Source organism: Gallus gallus, chromosome 1, assembly GCF_016699485.2.
Source record: "Gallus gallus isolate bGalGal1 chromosome 1, bGalGal1.mat.broiler.GRCg7b, whole genome shotgun sequence".
Classification (NCBI taxonomy): domain Eukaryota; kingdom Metazoa; phylum Chordata; class Aves; order Galliformes; family Phasianidae; genus Gallus; species Gallus gallus.
The window spans coordinates 76,104,967-76,124,595 of record NC_052532.1 but is presented as its reverse complement, the minus strand read 5'-3'; the positions used below and the strand labels follow the sequence as shown (position 1 = coordinate 76,124,595).

Genomic DNA, 19,629 nt, shown 5'->3' with positions numbered 1-19,629 from the left:
AGATTGCCTAGAGTTGTGGATGCCACATCTCTGAAGCTATTCAGAGCCAGGTTGGATGGGACCCTTGGCAGCCTGATCTAGTGGTTAGCAGCCTTGTCCATGGCAGAGAGGTAGGAACTAAATGATCTTTAAAGTTCCTTCCATGCCATTCTATGATTCTACGACTCTGGGCAGTGTATGAGGAATGCACTGTGCTTACTCCTAAATTTTAACTTTCCCTATAATCCCCAAGGGAGTGTGGGTACACTGGAGAAAAACATGACACAGATAACTTGTAGCAATGAATGTCAGGGCAGCTGAAGTTTACTAAGGCTAAATAGTTGTAGGCATTCAGGATGGCATAGTGGCAATCACTGGTTCAGTAAAAGTTTGGTACAAGTTTAGAGTCTCACCTTAAACAAATTAAAAACATCAGCATCACTTTGGTACCATGGTGCTCCCATCTGAATCTTTTTAATGACACTGGATTGCTGGGGCAGACAAGGGTATGCATCAAAGTCTTCCAGGTGATAAGGGAACCCTCGTCCTCCAATTGTAAAACTGTCATCATCAAAGAACTTCTTATACAACTGCAAAGGAAAAACAGAGGTCTTTATGTACAACAAGATTGTATGAATGAGCCAAATATTTGGATATATAGCCCTATATTTTACTTCATAAAGTTCCATAGTTGAAGAAGTTGGGACTGACCCATCTTATGCTTAAGGACATGAGGCCCAAGGAGTGGATGTAGGCAAGAAGCTCTTAGTCTGAAGATTTTCACCTCTGACAGTTCAAGCCTTTTAACTCTAAGGTGCAAAATCTGGATAGGACCATCTCAGTTTGAGTGCAAGGCACTGGCATATCTGACTTACAAATTTCATGAGTATTACTTAATATAGCTGTTAGAAGTAAGTGCTGTGCATTAGAACAGCATTCCTGTAAAAGAGAACACCTGACCACAGTGAAGTGCCTACCTACAGCTGCAACAAGTCCCTCCGGATTTGGATGAGGCTTCTTTGTAACATGCTGGCCTGCTCTAACTTATCTTACAACTCTGTATGAGGCATACCCTCATGCATATCATCTCTGGTACACACTGTGAATTTATGTTTGAATTTTCAGCTCTTGCAATGTTTTTGTTCTAATAAGTCTTAAATTCATTCCATTGAACCACAGGACTGCTTTAAGAACAAGATTCTTCAAATCTTCTCAGAATGATTCTCAAAATGCACCTGGATGCTGACAAAATCCTGACCACTTTTCACCAGTCACCTCATGGCCGCTATGGGTTCTGTCCCCTGGCTACTCTTTTCTAAAGAACTGCTTGAGTGCTCAGCCTGAGCAGTCATACAGTTATAACTCAGCAATATCTGGAACAGAAGGAAAGGATGGCCCTACTAGCACAAAATCAATTTTTTAATCACAGACTATCTTGATTTAGAAAGGCCCCACAAGAATCATCGAGTCCAGCTCCTGACTTCACACAGGACTATCCAAAATTCAAACCATACTTAAGGTTAGTTTAGCCTCACTGCCTGGTAGCAGACAGAAGAACAGAAAGGAAGGTTTATGTGAGGAAAGCACTCTCCCTCTAAACAGAAAGCACCAGCACCTCTTTGAAGCTGCTCTCCTGACCTACCCCAGCAGTGGTGTGCAGCTTCCATCACTCCCAGATAGAGATTTAAAGCACAAGGCAGATGCACTAGGAACATGAAGGACACATAACTACTCAGAAAAGCCTAGGAGGGAGAATGCCAGAGCAGCCACATAACAATGCATATGGGTCTAGGAATGGCCTATGGGCCTTTTCCTTCCAGGAGCATGGAGACAGAAGGCAGGCAGACATTAGGGTGCTAGTCATGGCAGGCTGCACTCACTGTGTCTGCTGTTAGGGTATTGTTCTCCATCAGGAGGACACTTTTGTCAACAGATTGGACAGAGCAGAGGGATCCTGGAGCAGCTTTGAGGTTCAGACTGACTTTTGACCCTGGGACTTCCTGCTTGCTTGAGAAGTCCAATTCCACCTGCAAAAGGAGATAGGATCAGGCACTTACGATTGGAGAGTGGTACTCTGTGAGTCTTAGGTGTATGGGCAGCAGAGTGAAAGAGAATAGGGTAGGGATGAGATGCACAGAGAGTCCATCCTGGAAAACCATTGGAAAGGTTGCTGGGGCTGCAGTGCACACAGCCCAGTCATAATTCCCCTACCTCCTCCTGCTGTTGCAGCCCCCTCCTGCTGATTCAAGACTGCCTAGGCAGTGAGAATTCTTCGGTAGCTAGGCAGGCAGACTTTGCATTAGGGAGAGCATGGAAGACACTGTATTTTCAGATCACTGGGGAATGTAGGGAGAAAACAGTGTTCAAAGGGGTATGATTTACTCCTTGGGAGGGGCTTGCCACTCTATGGAGGGGAGGGCAAAACTACGAATTTAGAGGAAAAGGACATTACTTATTTTGTTTCCCAGACAAAAATACTGGACATTTGTTTTAGCAGGTATCGAATTTACACCTTTTGACTAAAGATAAAATAGAACCAGAAATGACAACAGACCAGAGGATATCAGTGATGTGATTGTCTTCTTCTTCCATTTTGCATTTCTGCTCACCTTGTGTCTAAAGCACTTCGCTACTTGAAACTCTTCCACATCAGCCACCACTTGTCCATCCAAGAAGACTGTGTACACTAGAAGCTTGATGTCAGGCAGGAAGTCATTGCCAATAGTTAGAGTTAATGAGAAGGAGCCATGCAGATCTGTACAACACAGGAAAGAGGAGAAAAGAAGAGAGGAAAAGCACTCACTTGAATCCATGCCATTCAGAATCAGCTGATTGGAGATAGGAATCAAAAGAGGAAATTTGTTTTCTACCTGTAAACAGGGGCACTTTATACAGTACCACAGATTGCAGATTGACAATAATTCTAGAACACTAGCCAATCCTTTGGTTCAAGGTTGGCAAAAATATCTCTCTTCCCTCCTCCTGCACTTTATATAAGCAGAGGAACTACACAAATTTTGTATCTTCTCAAAGATATAAGCTAGCAGCAAAGTCATAAAGTCAGGAATTAGATCAATTAGACAAGCTGGAGAAGGACACTCACCTAGAAGGCATGGCACCAATGATAATGAAAACTGTGTTGATCTAATAAGGTGGACCACACTCTACCAACTCTTTCAATAGCCCCTGCCTGTGGTTAATAGTAACATATGTAGTGTTTGGCATTGTTTGGCGGTCACACTTTCCTGAGATGTCCACTTAACTTCCATGAGGTTGTACTCACTCTCATGCTGGGGGATTGGCACTTGCTTCTTTCCACTGAAAAGGATCCTGCCTTTGGCTATCACCTGAAGAGAAAAGAGAAGAGCCATTGAAGGGCCTGAATTCTGCAAACTTGAGAATGTAAACAGAATGAAAGAAGAGAAAAGGAAATGTCTGACAGATATCGTCATAGAAGGTCCTCTGGTAGGACATGCCCTAAGAAGCTCTGCAGCAGGGATGGTGATAGCATCTCTGGGAAGGGACTTTAGAGGTATTTGTTAGGCCATGAGAAGTGGCTGCTTATGTAGCCAGAGGTACATCTCAGTCTAGAACTAGCAGCTGTTTGTAAGCACCAGTGAAGTCTGATCTTCACATTACAATATACAAGATATAATTATTTTTGACCTTACAAGTGAGCCCAGTTCAGTAACTGATACTCATCAGTTCAGTAACAGATAATCATAACAACACAGCTAAGTTGTAGCCAGATTCTTGCTTTGGATTCACTTTCCTTTAAGCGGACTTCATCAATACCTGTTTATGTACCTCTGCAGTACATCAGGATCCTGTGTAATTTCAATTTTTTTCCTGTACAGATGGAGACATGGAGAGGTCAGCTACCTCACAGAGTTGGAAATCTGGGGCACTCTATTGGATAGAAACCAGTCCAGTCTTTCAGTGCTACCTATGCAAAAATAATAAATACTAGACTAAATGGCAGTCATCTGTAATTAAAGCTTAGAGTAAGACATTCCTAAAAAAGCAACTGGAGTCTAGGAGAAGGCACAGGATCTAGAAAACAGGAGAATCATAGAATCATAGAATCATAAAATGGGCTGGGTTGAAAAGGACCACAATGATCATCTAGTTTTAACCCCCCTGCCACGGTCAGGAACGCCAGCCACTAGAGCAGGCTGCCCAGAGCCACATCCAGCCTGGCCTTGAATGCCTTCATGGATGGGGCATCCACAACCTCCTTGGGCAACCCGTTCCAGTGCAGCACCACCCTCTGTGTGAAAAACTTTCTCCTAATATCTAACTAACACCTCCCCTGCCTCAGTTTAAGACCGTTCCCCCTTGTCCTATCACTATCCACCCTCGTAAACAGCCACTCCCCTTCCTGTTTATATGCTCCCTTCAAGTAGGAAGGCTGCAATGAGGTCGCCCCGGAGCCTTCTCTTCTCCAAGCTAAACAAGCCCAGTTTCCTCAACCTTTCCTCATAGGGGAGGTGCTCCAGCCCTCTGGTCATCTTAGTGGCCCTCCTCTGGACCTGTTCCAAGAGCTCCACGTTTTTCTTGTTCTGGGGGCCCTGTGACTAGACGCAGTACTCCAGATAGGGCCTCACAAGAGCTGAGCAGAGGGGAACAATCACCTCCCTCTCCCTGCTAGCCACCTCTTTTTTAATGCAGCCCAGAACACAGTTGGCCTTCTGGGCTGCAAGCGCACACTGCTGGCTCATGTCTGGCTTTTCGTCTACCAGGACCCCCAAGTCCTTCTCCGTAGGGCTGCTCTCAAGGAGGTCTTCCCCCATTTTGGCCTCTTCTCCCAGGCAACAAACAGGACCTGAGGAAATGGCCACAAGTTGTACCAGAGGAGGTTTAGGTTAGACATAAGGAAAAACTTCTCTCAGAGAGTGATCAGGCACTGGAATGGCCTGCCCAGGGAGGTGGTGGAGTCGCCGTCCCTGGCAGTGTTCAAGAGGCATCTGGATGAGGAGCTACGAGATATGGTTTAGTGGCTTGTTGTAGCAAGGGTAATGGGAGGATGGTTGGACTGGATGATCTTATAGGTCCTTTCCAACCTTGAGATTCTGTGATTCTATGAATGTACGACTGCACCACTCAGCTTGGTGTCATCTGCAAACTTGCTGAGGGTGCACTTGATTCCATTCAATGATTCCAATCATTGATAAAGATGTTGAAGACCGGTGAGCAGAACAAAACACAGTTATACTGTCCTCGGATATGTTTACCCTTTCCTAATAGTATATACATGTTATTGTGAAAAAGATAAAATAGCAATATGGTCTTGCCCTGAGATTCAGATGTCTTTGCTTACCATATAGTAGAAATCCATGTGGTCTGTTCCAGAGCTGAGTTTATTCTGGTTAAGGATATAGTCCACTTGCACTTTCTGCTCTTGATCACAGGGCATCACATCATTCCTGGCCTTGATCTCAAGGAAACTGTTGCTCTCAGAGTAGAAAGGTTTCAGCCAGTGGAAGCTCTTCTCAATCCCTGCATTCTGCCCATAATTGTCCTTGGTGCCATTTTCAAGGAAGTAGGTGCCCTTCAGAGTACAAAAATGTGAATAAGCAATCAGTATGACATGACAAGAGCTTGAGACAGCTGAAAATACTAAGATTGTACCTGAACTAGTTGGCAGATTACATATATGGTATGTTTAAAAAGTTCATATGTGTAAGATCAATAGTCAAGTCAAAAACTCTGTCTCTTATGAAGTTTTAGCAAAAATCTAAGTTTAATATTTTGTCCACAATCTTCCCTTTCCTTCTGTATCTTTCTAAAGAGACAAATCAACTTTTAACCATCTACCATGAATATAACACCCACATTTTCTCTTAGTATTTCTCATTAGATGCCCTGAAGTATAACAGGCAGCAAAAGAGGCTTTGCATGATGAAGTTCTACTTCCCTGAAGAGAATCTAGGACTTTGTGAATAATAGCTGTGAGCCTGTGAACAAAAACTAGAGCCTGCCCGAAAAGATTACAGAGCCCAGTAAAAATTAGGGAACTTCACCATGGATAGACTATTGCCTCAGGGGAAAACATAAAATCATAGAGTTATAGAATCATAGAATCCTTAGAGTTGGAAGAGACCTTCAAAGGTCATCTAGTCCAACTCCCCTGCAATGAACAGGGACATGCATAGCAAAATTAGGTTGCCCAGGACGCCCTGATCCAGCCTTGCCTTGAAAGTCTCCGGGAACAGGGCATCAACCACACCTCTGGGCATCGTGTTCAGTGCCTCACCACCCTCACTGCAAAAGACTTTTTCCATATATCCAACTTAAACCTACCTTCTCAGAGCTTGAAGCCATTTCCCCTTGTTCTATCACCACAGACCCTGCTAAAGATTCTGTCCCCTTCTTTCCTGTAGCTCCCCTTTAGATATTGAAAGGCCACAATCAGGTCACCTCAGAGCCTTCTCTTCTCCAGGCTGAACAACCCAAGTTCTCTCAGCCTGTCTCATAGGAGAGGTGTTCCATTCCTTGGATCATTTTTGTGGCCCTCCTCTGGATGTGCTCCAACAGGTCCACGTCTCTCCTGTACTGAGGACTCCACATTTGGATGCAGTACTCCAGGTGAGTCCTCACCAGTGCAGAGTAGAGAGGCAGGATCACCTTCCCCAACCTGCTGGCCATGCTTCTTTTGATGCAGCCCAGGATATGAGTGGCTTTCTGGGCTGCAAGGGCACATTGCTGGCTCATGAATCCCATACCATCTGCAAGAATGCAGATAGTGGGAATACACATGTACGGCCAGGCTGGAAACAATTAATTCAGAAGTTCTGAAGAGGATACAAGTGCTTCAAAGCATGGTTTTGAAAGGGAGGTCGAGAATAACTACCTGTCAAGCTGAGCCTGAATAAGATGCGCTGCTGCAGAGAGAGGGCAGCCACTTCAAATGGACTTCAGCAAAGACAGACCTCAACTGCCAGTTATGCTGAGCCACCTCCAGCACATCCCAGAGAAAAACAAGAGATTTCATCTGAGGAAGTGGTCAGATTAAAGAATGATTTTCTTGAAGTCACTCACTTTCAGAAAAGTGAGAGAGGATACAAAAGATGGAGTAGGATCATGCTCCAGCTCAGGACAGCAGAGCACCTTTAATGAGTGTTTAGCTGAATTGTTTCAGCAAAGCTTCCTGTCTCTTGGGGAAGATGGAACCGGAGAGTTAATTAAAGATGCTTCTACAGATATAGTCAGATGAGATCAGGAGCCAGAAGACTATGCCTCACACCTTAGATGTCTTCCATTTTCCTTTCCATTCCTCCTTACTTCACTGATCTTTTTTCCTGTGGCTGATGCTCACCGTCAATGAAACCAGTGAGCTGTTCCAGCTGGTGGTATTCAGTGAGAAGTGGACTTTCCCTTCCTCATCTGTGAGGAATGACAGGTGTATCTTCTCATCATTTACATCAATTATTAGGTAGACAATTTCATTTTGGAGGGGAGAGTCATCACTGTGGCAGAACATCTGCAGACAAAAGTAGGAAGTTAGTACCCCCATTGTGCTACGCTCCACGGCTCTGTCAGTGCTTAGTATTATTCTTTTTTCTATCATTAGTCTTTCTAAATCCTTCTACCTTTCAGACAGATTGGAAGGATCCAAATAAAATCTGAATTTGTGTGCAGCAGTTCAGAACCAGAAATAAAGGGTAGTGCAGCCAAATAATACACATATATTTGGGGTAGAAAACAAAATCTACTTGGATCCTAAGTCTTTTCTTGGACAATGCTGCAAGATCTCAGAAGACTAGAAACCATCTTGTCTCCAACAATTTAACTGTTGCTGTTTCTTGCCTTCATTCATGCTGGAGTTAGTACTGGCCCAGATAGAACTGTTTTTAGCCCCAGTGGGAAAGCTGTCCTAGCATCATCCTGGGAACTTGAGTCAGAAATGACTGTTAGTGAATAGATATACAAAGCTTTAGTGATTTGCCAAGTTGCCATTACCACTTGGATGGCTGTCCACGGGGAGTAGTATCACCTCGCTTCCACCACACCCATTCCATATCCCTTATACCACATAGAGTAGTTTCAAGAGCTGCAGAGACTTGAAGAGCTTTGAGCTGAAGAGCCTTGCAGAGACTGCAGCTGGCTCTAAAATTCCCATCCAGATAAATTAGTAGGTTAGGGTGATGAGAAGAAATTGCTTTTATAGAGGGCTTCACTCACAGTTGCTGGATACCAGCAGAGCAGCACCTACTCTCCTAAAGACTGCTTCCTTCTGCCAACAGAAAACAAGACTTATGATGTATTCTCAGAGAAGGGACCCATGGGTGTTACCTGCCCTGTGTATGGTAGTCCACGCTTATAGAATGGATGGAGATTGATAAACTCTATAGATTTCATTCTTGTCACAATAGAAATTCTAGAAAAATCCTTAGTCTGTGCTCCTGTTTGGAGAGAGAAAAAAATCTACTGAACTCTAGCAGAGCTCTTAGAGAAGCAGAGGACAAGAAGGTGCTTCTAAGCCATATACAGCATTTAAATTTAGAAGAGAAAATACATTCAGTATATATATACAGTGTATAATTCCTTCAGTCTTTTGGGGACATATGCATTATGATGGGGTGCATATAAGCACCTATTTCTCTTTATTGCTGATTAAGAGAAATCAGATCACTGTTTAGTTATAGAAAACTACACCATAGGTGCCTGAAAGAGGCTTGAAGAACCCCACCCACAGTGTGGCATTCCAAAAAATGGACACCTCCAGTTGTCAGATCAATGGGACATTAACATTTATGCTGAGAACCTACCTCCTTATTGTCAATATTGTGGCAGACTAAAAGGGAGCAGATTGAGATTCCTGGCAGCAGAATTGTACATAAGCAGCCTTGCCTGAGGTTTAGGAAAAGAGAGGACAAGAGATTCTGGGCACAAACTGCCTGTCAGGATGGTGCATTACAGTTAAAAAGAACTGTGAGGGTTTGTTCCATGATTTTTTCCAGGGCTTTGCAAGTAGCTGAGAAACACCTTGGTGTTCAGGCAATGACTAAAATGACATCTACCTGCTAGTGGAGATGGAGGGTAGAGAGGATTGGGAAATCTGGTAATAATAGATAGAAGAAGTACTAGAATAAAGACCATCATCATGACAGAAGACTATTGCTTTCAAAAGGAATTAAACTACTGCAGGAAGGTAAAAAACAAAAAATTTCAAACAAAGAAAGGAGAAGCCTGCTGCAAATAATGAAACTCTTCATATATTCTCAAGTACCTGTTCCAATTTCCTCCATTTCTCCTATCACAATTATGCAGCTGTCAGATTCATTTAATTCCAGAGCCTTTGTCTTTACTGTAAATTTAGCACAGCCATTCTTGTCTGTCTGGAGAAATCAAAACACAAATAGAGAAAGAGTGTGATCTGGTGGTAGAGAAGCTGTTTCATATATGGTGGGTAATCCTAAAGAAATATTTCTAAATACTTATGGAACAGAAGGAAGCTCAAAGCCTCTAACTGCACAAATCCATTGTGGATAACAGCAAGAGAAGAAACTCACATGCTTGGATTAAAGACACCAAAAAAGTGGCATTAAAAAAGTTTTTCTGTTAAATCATACAGTGGTTAATTATGTCAAAAACAAACTCAGGAGACTGCACTAAGCCCAGATTCTGCACCTGAGTGACCATGTGTCCACCTGAATTACAGGTAGCCTCCTCCCTAAAACCTTATAGCCCTTGTGAATAAAGGCTGACATGGCATTCCAATCACAACTGTCTCTGTGATGTGACCTAAAATGGTCACAAAATGGGCATCCAGCCAGTTACAGATTTCAAGAGCTGTGCCAAGCATTAAACAGAGACTCGGTACAGACAGTCTGCCATGAGAGTTGGGGTGGACAAAGTGTTTTTAATTATGTCTGTTGAGTTCTCTTGAGAACCTTGCAGGGCTTAGTGCATGATGTGTGAGAGGAAGCTGGCACTCATTTGGCGTTTTGCACAGCTAAGACTACAGCGTTTCAGATAGAGATAATTTGCTACTGGATGAATATTTAAAAATGCAGCAATCCATCTGGATTTTTCTATTCTGACTTGCTGCTGGCTGGCATGATATTTAAAAATGTTTTATTGTGACTTTCAGACTCAAAAAGGTGCATCTGAAAGCTGTAAGAAATACTAGGCTTGCAGCTTAACCACAAATATATAATGCGCATAAATGTGCAAAAAAGTGTAACTAACACTGGACATAATATTTGACAGGACACTGGTAAGCTTAAGATATATACTATATCCTATAAACTGTATATCCTGTAAACTGTAGGAATAGAGCAACAAATAGTGCATTGAGTCTGTGACTTAATGCTCTGATACCACAGTTATTGGTGGGAACAGACACAGGACTGAAAAGATTAATGATCTGATTCTACGTAATATCATACAAACTCCTTGAAAGGCCAAAGGCAGTATTACATTTAAAGAGCTTACATCTCCTGAAACAGTGAGTCAGATGTGGGCAGTCAAAGCAGTATTTAAATAATAGAGTCACAGGAAGATAAATTGTCTGATTAGATCTAACAAGTAGGAAGAGACTAGGTTAAACAGATTTCTCTGCATTAGGGGTGCAATCAGGCAGAATAGGGGAAAGACAGACAAATGGACATTTTCATCAGGTGGTACTTTCCTGTCTCTTATTTGTTCACCTACCCAGCTCTGTTGCTTCCCCATCTCAGAAGAATTTGAGAAATCATTCATTTCACACTGTAACGATGTGATAAAAGTAATATCTATTTTCCCTTGAACAGGCTTTCCATAGGTATACCTGTGTCAAAGGAGAGAAAAACACACCTGAAGATGAGCTGCTTCAGCAGAAATTTTGAACCAGGTCCCCTGTCCTATCAAGGGTTAAGTGGAGCCTGGGAGAGTGTCGTATCTTGTTTGCTCAGAAACATCATCCCTCAAAATCAGTTTGCATCCCACTTCATCCACTATATATCAGGAATGTGTTTCAGGCCACCATCTCAAGTGCATGCCCTCTAACCAGCAACCTTAGTATCCTTCAGCATCATAGTAAATGACTTAGGTACAAAAGACCTAGCTTGACAGAGTGATTTGGCTCCCTCAACAAAAAGTTAATGTAAGACCACTGTACCAACAGGCCACTTCTCTGCTTCTAACATTCCAGAGGTGATTATGGAGCCAAAGGACAGATCACAATGGTACTTACTTGCCACATAACTTCAGCTGAAATTCCTCATCCTCTGTACTGATGAAGGGAGGGTGCTCAAACTTTAATTCAAACTTTATCAACTCTGCAAACAGATGCATGGAAGATGGAAAGATACAGACCAAGGGAAAAAAAGTGATACTGTACCAATTAGAAATTCTGCTATAGCTACAGTTCAAATGAGGGGAAAAAATGTAATATTCCCATTTATTCATCCCCATGCTGTGACAGCACTTACTCCTTTGCCTGTGCCTCCCTCTGCTGCTACAATTCCGCAGAGAACTGCTTTCTACTACAACTCAGTCAACCATAAGCACTGTAAACAGCACAGGGTTTTATTCTTACACGTCACTGCAAGTGAATGGAGTTAAGATGTGATGCTGCTCCTGTTAAGGCAGCTGACTGAAGTGAACAGTATATTTAGCTTAGAAGAAGGAAACAATGAGCAGCACAAGTGCTCATCACAGGGCCCAACTACAGCTAGAACAACATGTTAGACTACAACCTTTCCCTTTTACCCTACTTAGATGCAGAACCTCTAGAGTTCCAGAGGTTCTGACCACGTCCCCAGTCCGCTCTTCTCCCAGATAAAAAGGTCTGATGAACACGGCCACATCACCCTCATCTTTCTCTAGCTATCCACAATGCTTTTCCCTCACTTCTGCTGTCTAAAAGTCTTACCATATTCTTTAACACTGAATGTTTTTTGAGCCATGTCTTGCACTGAGATGATATATTTCCCAAGGGCTGCTTCAGAGGCCAGGGGGAAGGATAGATCCACAATGCCATGTCTTGACTTTACATTTAGCCATTCAGCAATGCGGTTATATTCAGGATCCTATTTGGGAAAGAGCATTCAGAGCCACCAAATCAAACTGACAGCATGGGTACTCCAACAACACTCAGGCACAAGAAGGCACTACCAAGACTTACCCTAGCCTCAGCAAATAGCACCCCTTGCCACAGGTGAGATTCCTTCTCCCTCCAGTATCTTTTCCAGTATCTTATCCAGTAACTTTTGAATTGCAAAGGCTATCAATAAAGGTACTGGGAAGTGGTAGCACCATAATACCTTAGGAAAGACAAGCAGCTGTGCTGCATCTACTAATCATTTTACTTTGTGTTTTTTGCTCTGTACAGACAGGTTTTGGGGCTAAGATTCACTACTGCTTCTAGCTCAGCTATGAGCATCACAGAGAGCTGGTTTGAATGAAGAACCCAAGCCGACCAGGTAGAAAGGTCCCCAACTGACTTATTTATGGGGTTACATTTGTGGTGCAGCTCAGTGTAGGAGTGAAAGGGCACAAAGGAAGAGACAGACATCTCCCTGTAGTCAGATATTCATCACTTACCTGCAACCATATCTGGAGATACTGTGAAAAGAAGAGAGAAACCAGCTCAGTTTTGTATAGACCTAAATAGCATCCATGTACACCAGAAAAGTTCTGCTCCATCCAGATCCTATGTTATGCATTCGAGAAGGATATAACTAGAACCTCCAGTTCTAGTCTACACTGCAATCTTTCTCCAAGAGGCCAACAGATGAGTGGTTTCCCTTCAAAGATCATTTGTCCTTATGATTTAACAGGCATGCAGGGAGAAGTCTCTTACATGAGCCTCTCAATATTTATCATGCTTAGGCTCCTCCTTCTAAAAAAACACAGGGTTATACTCACCTCTTTTTTAATGACCATAAGGTCATCATCAAGGCTCACGATTCGAAATTTCACTGGAAATAGAAAGAAGAGGAGAGTAAAGCATTCTGAGTGCAATATATCCTTGCACAAATACTCTTCTCCTTTCCTCTGCTCCATTATTTGTGTCTCTCTTAATTTACCTCAGTAGTATTCTGGTCTTCCACCAAACAGCTTTCCCTATGACCTATCCTCTAACATCTCCTCACCCCATCCCACCTTGAACTTTGTCAAGGAGATATACACACAGATGCATGCAGTAGAAAATTGTTTTTACCTGGACAGATTGTAATAAAGTATAAAACAGTGGTGTTTGTCTTTCTGCAGTCTGTTCATATTGTGAAAACTCTGGAGCAAGTCTCCATATTTATAAAACTTGGAGGTGCAGTAAGCACACAGCATCTATGCAGTGTCTCTAAACTCTACTTAAAGGTAAACAAGTATTCAAAAAATGACAGCAGATTCTCCAGTGTTTTGGAGACTTCTGGCTTTCCCTTTAGGCCTCACAAGACATACTTGCCCAGAATGACACTCAGGAGCAGCAGGCTGAGCATTTGATGCAGCATGGCTCATAAGAGTGCATTCTGATTCACATTATTCCTCGAAAGCCTGAAAATAGAAATCTGCTTTCTTCTGGTTCCAACAAGCTGAGCTTGATGCACTTGATGAAGATTTCACACCAAATATGTCTGCTACTTTTGATCATTCCTCCTCATTTCCACATCACCTTCATTCCTCACCTGTTTCTCCAGGTTTGTAGAAGGCCTTGTCTGTCTCTATCAGAATTATGCTTTCCTGGGGCTTGACCAAAACCTTCTTGTAACCCTCAAAGAGCACACTGTCACTGCTGCGTATCAGGACATGAAGAAAAACCACCTCTTCTGACTGTCAAATTGAAAAAAACAACTGTCTAAGACTTCGAGTAGCTTGAAGAAGAAACTGAGGTCCCCCTCCTACTAAAATCTTCAACTTTCTTCTTTCCCTCCACTCTCCTTTCCTTAGTCATAGTCTATTCCATATTCCTCAGTTTCCTCATTTTTTCTCTGCCTTTCCCCTTATCATGCTTGTGTCTTTCTATATTTCCCCCCCCTTATAATCTTTCCCACCCTGCATCTCCTCTCTTGAATATGGCTCAAACGCAAGACAGATGGAATTCCTGTTTGTAAGAGGAGAGGCAGCCAAGAGAGGTGTCTTACTTGTGTAGCTGAAGCATCTGTTTCCAAGGAATTTAACTTTGGCACCTAGGTTGATTGATATAAGAAAACAGAAAAAAAAATCATCAGAGACTTTTTACCTTAACCTAGAAGTGAGACATTACTTCACTTAAACAATCCTCAAATTCCAGAGTCCAAATTCCACTACATGAATCCATCTTTAATGCACTTTATGTTATGGGAGAAGAAGCAATCACCATCTTATTCATAAATGTAAGAGTGAACAATCTAACATGTCATTCTCACCATCCACAGAAATGCAAGATTTTTGACAAATGAGGAAAAACCATAGGGAGGTCAGATCTGGAGCTGATCAAGGCAGTTACGGGAAACAAGATAGTGGTCAGGCAAAACTTTGGACATCTCACTATCAGAAAGACTGAGCTTACCAGGATAAAGGCTTTTGTTTTGTTTTGTTTTGTTTTGTTTTGTTTTGTTTTGTTTTGTTTTGTTTTGTTTCTAACTGCAAATGTCCCTGGCTTTCCATTACCAGGACTTGCTCTCTCCTATGGCCTGGCACCACACTTTGTTAATAATAGTCTTATTGACGTAAGAACTAGAAGTGACTACAGCCCCTGCTAGACTTCTGCTGAACCTGCAAGGTAATCAGAACATAGACACGCTGATTTAGTATGGTGCTGAGGAAGACAGAGAAGGTTTGTAGTCTCAGCACCAGATAGATCTCCATGGCTCTCCTAAGATGTAACTGAAGTTCCTGCAGTTATGTCACAGCCTCAGTATGGCTAGTTTAGCTAACTACAGCAGCAAGGTTTCAGTGACAGGAAGTCAAGCCACTCACAAAATATCTGGACTACCAAGGTGAAATCCAGTGGGTTCAGCGCCATCACCACCAATTACAGGTAACATAAAGCAAGCTCAATGTCTATGTAGACTGCAACTACAACTTGTCGTACAGATACAGCTTTGGAGTACAATCGTCCTCTTGGAGCTGGAAGGACAGAATTTTGAGGAAGTGAGGATGAAAAGAATGTATTTCCTATGTGCTAACTTGCACTGTGATTTCTCAAGCATTAGAATGGTTTAAATGCTGAGTAAAAGTCAATGTTTTCCAACAACCTTTAAGTAGGGTGAAATGAGTAAAAGAACAGTTTTTTATTTATACAGTGAAAGATTCCCTGTTTTGCTGAGTTGTTGCATTTTGCCTAGAATTGCTGGGGAAACACATTTCACCTGTTTGCAGCCCGTGGCAAGGGAGAGAAGGACAGCATGTCAAGAGAGCACTATTGTCTGAAGTAAGAGTAAGAGCATCCACTGACAAGTCAGCAACCACAGCTACACTCACCTTGAAACTGATGCACTCAAAAGTGCTCGGCTTCTCCATATCCTTTTCCACCAGTGTTTCATTCTGGGTTTCCACCTCCAAGGTGACAGTCAGGTGGACAGCCTCAGTCACAGAGCTGAGGTGAATACAGAGCTTCTCCTCTTGGAAACGGTGAATGACAGCAGGGAACACCACCATGTACTGACTAGAAGAGAGCAAAAGATGTTCAGAAACATTCAGAGGCTGAGGTAGACAGGCCAGAATCCATCTCTGCGGCTTTCATGATCAAGTAGAAACCAAAGGTCAGAAATGTCTAAAGGCTACAGAATTGTGATACAGCTCCCTTTCCATACCTGAAAGTGGCAACATGCCCAGTATGGAAACAGATCACTCCTCTTATATGTCTGACATAACCTTTCCATTAGCCAGAACACAATTGCTCAACAGCAAGTACACAGAAACAAAATGGTGGTGTGAGGAACTATACTGAAAATTCAGTGACCAAGGCTTCAGTTTCACTCCAAATTTCACCTCTACCAGCAAGGATTGAACAAAGGGAAGATTTGTGGCTTCTATAGGTTTTTTGTGTATGCAGTGCAGTGCTACACTGCTAGTGCAGCTTTTTCAGTAGCAAATACCAGGGTTTTCACCTGCAGTGGTGTTTGAGACTCCAGTAGGAGTTGTTTCTGCTCATCTCCCTAATAACAAGATTCCCTCCATGCAGCTCTATGATACTAAATAGTGCAGCATCTCAGCACTATATTTTTCAGTGCAGTCCCTTCCACAGAGCCACCCAAAATCAAAAGGAGATGATCTCACAGTTCCAGGCTTGCTTCATCTGTGGCTAGGAACAGAGTCAAGGCTAAGAGGAGTATTGGTGCTCCCATTGCTTGGGCTGGGACAGACAGCTGCCAAGATCTTCACAGGACAGAGCCTTCAGAGCTTTCAGCCTGTACTGATGGGCTGGAGCAATCCTTAACATTCCCCTCATGAGAAATCCTAAATATACCCCTCAGATGCTCCTAAGTCCAAAGAGGGGAGGGAAGTTGTTATACGATCGTATCTGCCAGGCTAATGACACTAGCTAATATTTACTTATTTCCACAAAGGGCAGAGTAAAGGCCATACAGTACGGTTCTCCACTCACATTTAAATCCAGATGGCATTCCAGGTGATGGGGTGTTAGAGAACTATGGAGGAGATGTGGGGTGAGTGAAATCTAACCCAGGCTGTTGGGGACTTAGGAGAAAAGCTTATCTCAGTTGTGGCTGGCCTGGATTCTGGCTATAGCATTATGTGAGAGCCAAAGAAGCTATTATCCATAGTTTGTGAAAAATCAGAGACTCATACAGTCAGCAAGGTTGGAAAAAAGCTTGAAGATCATCCAGTCCCACTGTCCACCTATCACCAATATTTCCCACTAAACCATGTCCCTCTGTACAACATCTAAAAGCTTCTTGAACACCTCCAGGGACAACGACTCCATCACTTCCCTGGGCAGCCTGTACCAGCATCTGACCACTCTCTCAGAAAAGAAGTATTTCCTAACATCTAACCTGAATCTCCCCTGCCATGACTTGAGGACATTCCCTCTAGTGCAATTGCTAGTTATTTGTAAGAAGAGGCCAACTCCCACCTCACCACAATCTCCCTTAAGGTAGTTGTAGAGAGCAATAAGGTCACCACTGAACCTCCTCTTCTCTAGGCTGAACAATCCCAGCTCCCTCAGCCACTCCTCATAAGGCTTGTCACACAGCTTGTCACAACCCCTCATCAGCTTCGTTGCCTTTTTCTGAACGTGTTCCAGGGCCTCAATGTCTTTCTCATAGTGAGAGACCCAAAACTGAACACAGTACTCGAGGTGTGGCCTCACCAAGTGCTGAGTGCAGAAGTACAGTTACTCCCCTGCTTCCTGCTAGCAAAACTGTTTCTGATACAAGCCAGTCTGTCCAGATTGCTCTGTAGGGCCTTGCTACCCCCATGCAGATCGACACTTCACCGGCCAACTTAGTGTCATCTGCAAACTTACTGAGGGTGCACTCAATGCCCTCATCCAGGCCATCAATAAAGATAATGAACAGGACAGGTCCCAATACTGACCCCTGGGGAACACTACTCACAGTGGATCGCCATCTGGATGTGACTCCATTTATTACCACTCCGGGCCTGGCCATCCAGACAGTTCTTTACCCAGCAAAATGATTCTTAGAACTCTTACTTTGCTTTGTTAGTGATCTTCCCCTCATCCAGTTTTTCATCTGTGCTTTGATTCAAAATCTTGCAATTCACCTGCTTTCCCTTTGTTACTACCTCTGTTCACTCATCCATCCAAGTCAAGTCTGACCTTCCAGAGAACAAAAGCCTTCTCCAGGGCTGCCCCTACCTACCCACTGGAAGCTTCCCTTATAGCTCCACTGTAAGGACTTTCCAAAGAAAGCAAAATATTTTAAGGCTCCACATATTTTACCAAGTCTCCTCAAGCCAGTTGTCCAGTCTTCTGCCAGCTTCATCCAGCCATAAGATATTTCTACGTTGACACCACCACCTATCTCCTCCAAAGTCCTACCAGGCACTGCAATCTTTTTTTTTTCCTTTTCCTGGATGGGAGCAATGGCAGCTGAACTGAGCACCTGAACCTATTTGCCTTCTAGATACAACTTCATTTGAAGGTGGTTGTCCTCATCCTGCCCTGGCCCTAGCTGTGTTTTTGCAGAACATAACCAAAGGTGCACAGTATAGAATGAATTTTCTGCCTGCCAACTCTTTGATCCCAGTTTCCTGGATTTACTTTGGCATGATCTCTGTATGTGTGTTTGGTATCAACTCTCTTAGCTCACACAGTAATGTAGCAAGAATGTATGCCCTTAACCTAGCACTGACATTCAGATAATCTACAGGTTTAAAGCACTCTCTGTCACTGATCTGAGAACATATTTGATTTTCTGAAATCAACAAGGTTTTGAGTTCAAGCCAAAACTAGCAGGACAGAAAACAGGTCTAATTTCAGATGCATTCCCCATGGCTCTGCATCTCCAAGATGGCTGCTGATGAAATTACATGGGAACAGAAAGAAAACTACAAGATAATAAAGTGCTAAAATTCTTCTCTTATTTCATGACAAAGTGAGGGGCACTGGCAGGTATGGAGCCATGAGTTGATCTGGCCAGAGGCTTAAGGGCAGGAGTAAAGTTGCAGTAAAAAAGGAAGTTCTACAGAAGCAATTCAACCCTAAAGCAAAATCCACTGATATCACAAAGAACGAATTTGCCCATTAAGATGCTTTCAGCAAAAACCCAGCAAAGATACCTTTAAGAAAACTGAGCCCCTGTATCAAAACAAGTAACTGAACACTCTTGCTGCCATAAGCTGTGCTGCATAAGACAGGGCAGCAGAAGATATCTCCCAGAAAAAAATATCAATAAGCTTTACAAGCCTTTGTGCCTAGGCAATAAACACTGTCTCTACACCTCCCACCCACCCACATCCCAGCCCCAGCTACGCACAGTGTGATTTCCACCTTGGTTTCAAACCAAGAGAGAGAGAGATGGATCCTGTCAGGGCAAGAGTTGCATAATTCTTCAGCTCTGGACAAGAGGGAGAGGGAAGAAAGAAATCAGCAGAAGCAGAGGTGAAAGAGGAACAGAGGAAAGGCTCACATTTCCATTGAGGGATTTGATCAGCAATCAGCTATGTGGAGAATCACTCTTCTGTGGCATAGCATTCTTCTCCTGCCTCACATGGCTGGAACATGCTGCGAGAACCTTATCTGCTTTGCATATGCACACTGGTCTGTGGAACATTCTTGGGAGTGGCAGGGCAACAAAAAAAGGACAGGAGTGTTTTCCCAGAGGAACTTTCTCATTATTTCTCATATGCCTGAGATATCTGATTTTCAGGTGTCCTCCTCACCATGCTCCCCCTACTACCTGGCTCTCACTTTTATGCCTTTGTTATAGGCCATATATTTCTGCAAGGACTCGGGTCAAATAACCCTGACAGCTTTCTGCATCTGTTTAATTCTGACCTGCCAACATCTCATATGTCCTACTGTGCTCCAGAATCTATTTCTTACCAGGCTTTGCTTTTTTCCTCAGTAAGAAGTTGACATTAAAATCTTTAGTAGGCAAAGTTAGATGCCTTTACAGTCCAGGCAAAAATGAGTCCAAGGTATTTACTGTAGGTGCTCGTTGTAAAGCAATGTGTTAGTTCTGGCTTAGCTGGCTATGTGCTCCCTACAGTAGAAGTTACAGTGGGAAATGCATCAGTGGTTCTTATATGATT

The 19,629-nt window shown here is 43.0% G+C and overlaps 1 protein-coding gene across 8 annotated transcripts in view; it reads right to left on the bottom strand.

Annotated features, from left to right (window-relative positions):
* Window positions 1–19,081, bottom strand: part of A2ML2 (alpha-2-macroglobulin-like 2) — a 33,758-nt gene extending 14,677 nt beyond the window's left edge. For 3 of the 8 annotated variants that reach the window (XM_004938104.5, XM_004938105.5, XM_040648207.2), the window contains exons 1-17: window positions 16,168–16,325; window positions 15,370–15,553; window positions 14,049–14,093; window positions 13,593–13,737; window positions 12,835–12,887; window positions 12,511–12,531; window positions 11,840–11,996; window positions 11,159–11,243; window positions 10,639–10,753; window positions 9,212–9,320; window positions 8,275–8,384; window positions 7,298–7,462; window positions 5,300–5,530; window positions 3,263–3,326; window positions 2,589–2,734; window positions 1,860–2,006; window positions 393–569 (exon numbers count right to left, since the gene is read on the bottom strand). In XM_004938104.5, the coding sequence (XP_004938161.3) occupies window positions 393–569; window positions 1,860–2,006; window positions 2,589–2,734; window positions 3,263–3,326; window positions 5,300–5,530; window positions 7,298–7,462; window positions 8,275–8,384; window positions 9,212–9,320; window positions 10,639–10,753; window positions 11,159–11,243; window positions 11,840–11,996; window positions 12,511–12,531; window positions 12,835–12,887; window positions 13,593–13,737; window positions 14,049–14,093; window positions 15,370–15,553; window positions 16,168–16,235 (2,022 nt within the window). In that variant the 5' untranslated portion in view covers window positions 16,236–16,325. Of the gene's footprint in view, window positions 1–392; window positions 570–1,859; window positions 2,007–2,588; window positions 2,735–3,262; window positions 3,327–5,299; window positions 5,531–7,297; window positions 7,463–8,274; window positions 8,385–9,211; window positions 9,321–10,638; window positions 10,754–11,158; window positions 11,244–11,839; window positions 11,997–12,510; window positions 12,532–12,834; window positions 12,888–13,592; window positions 13,738–14,048; window positions 14,094–15,369; window positions 15,554–16,167; window positions 16,326–17,815; window positions 17,925–18,851 lie in introns of those variants that run through there. The other 5 variants (XM_040648196.2, XM_004938106.5, XM_025142746.3 and 2 more) reach the window with 5 other exon arrangements.
* Between the last annotated feature and the right edge of the window lie 548 nt (window positions 19,082–19,629).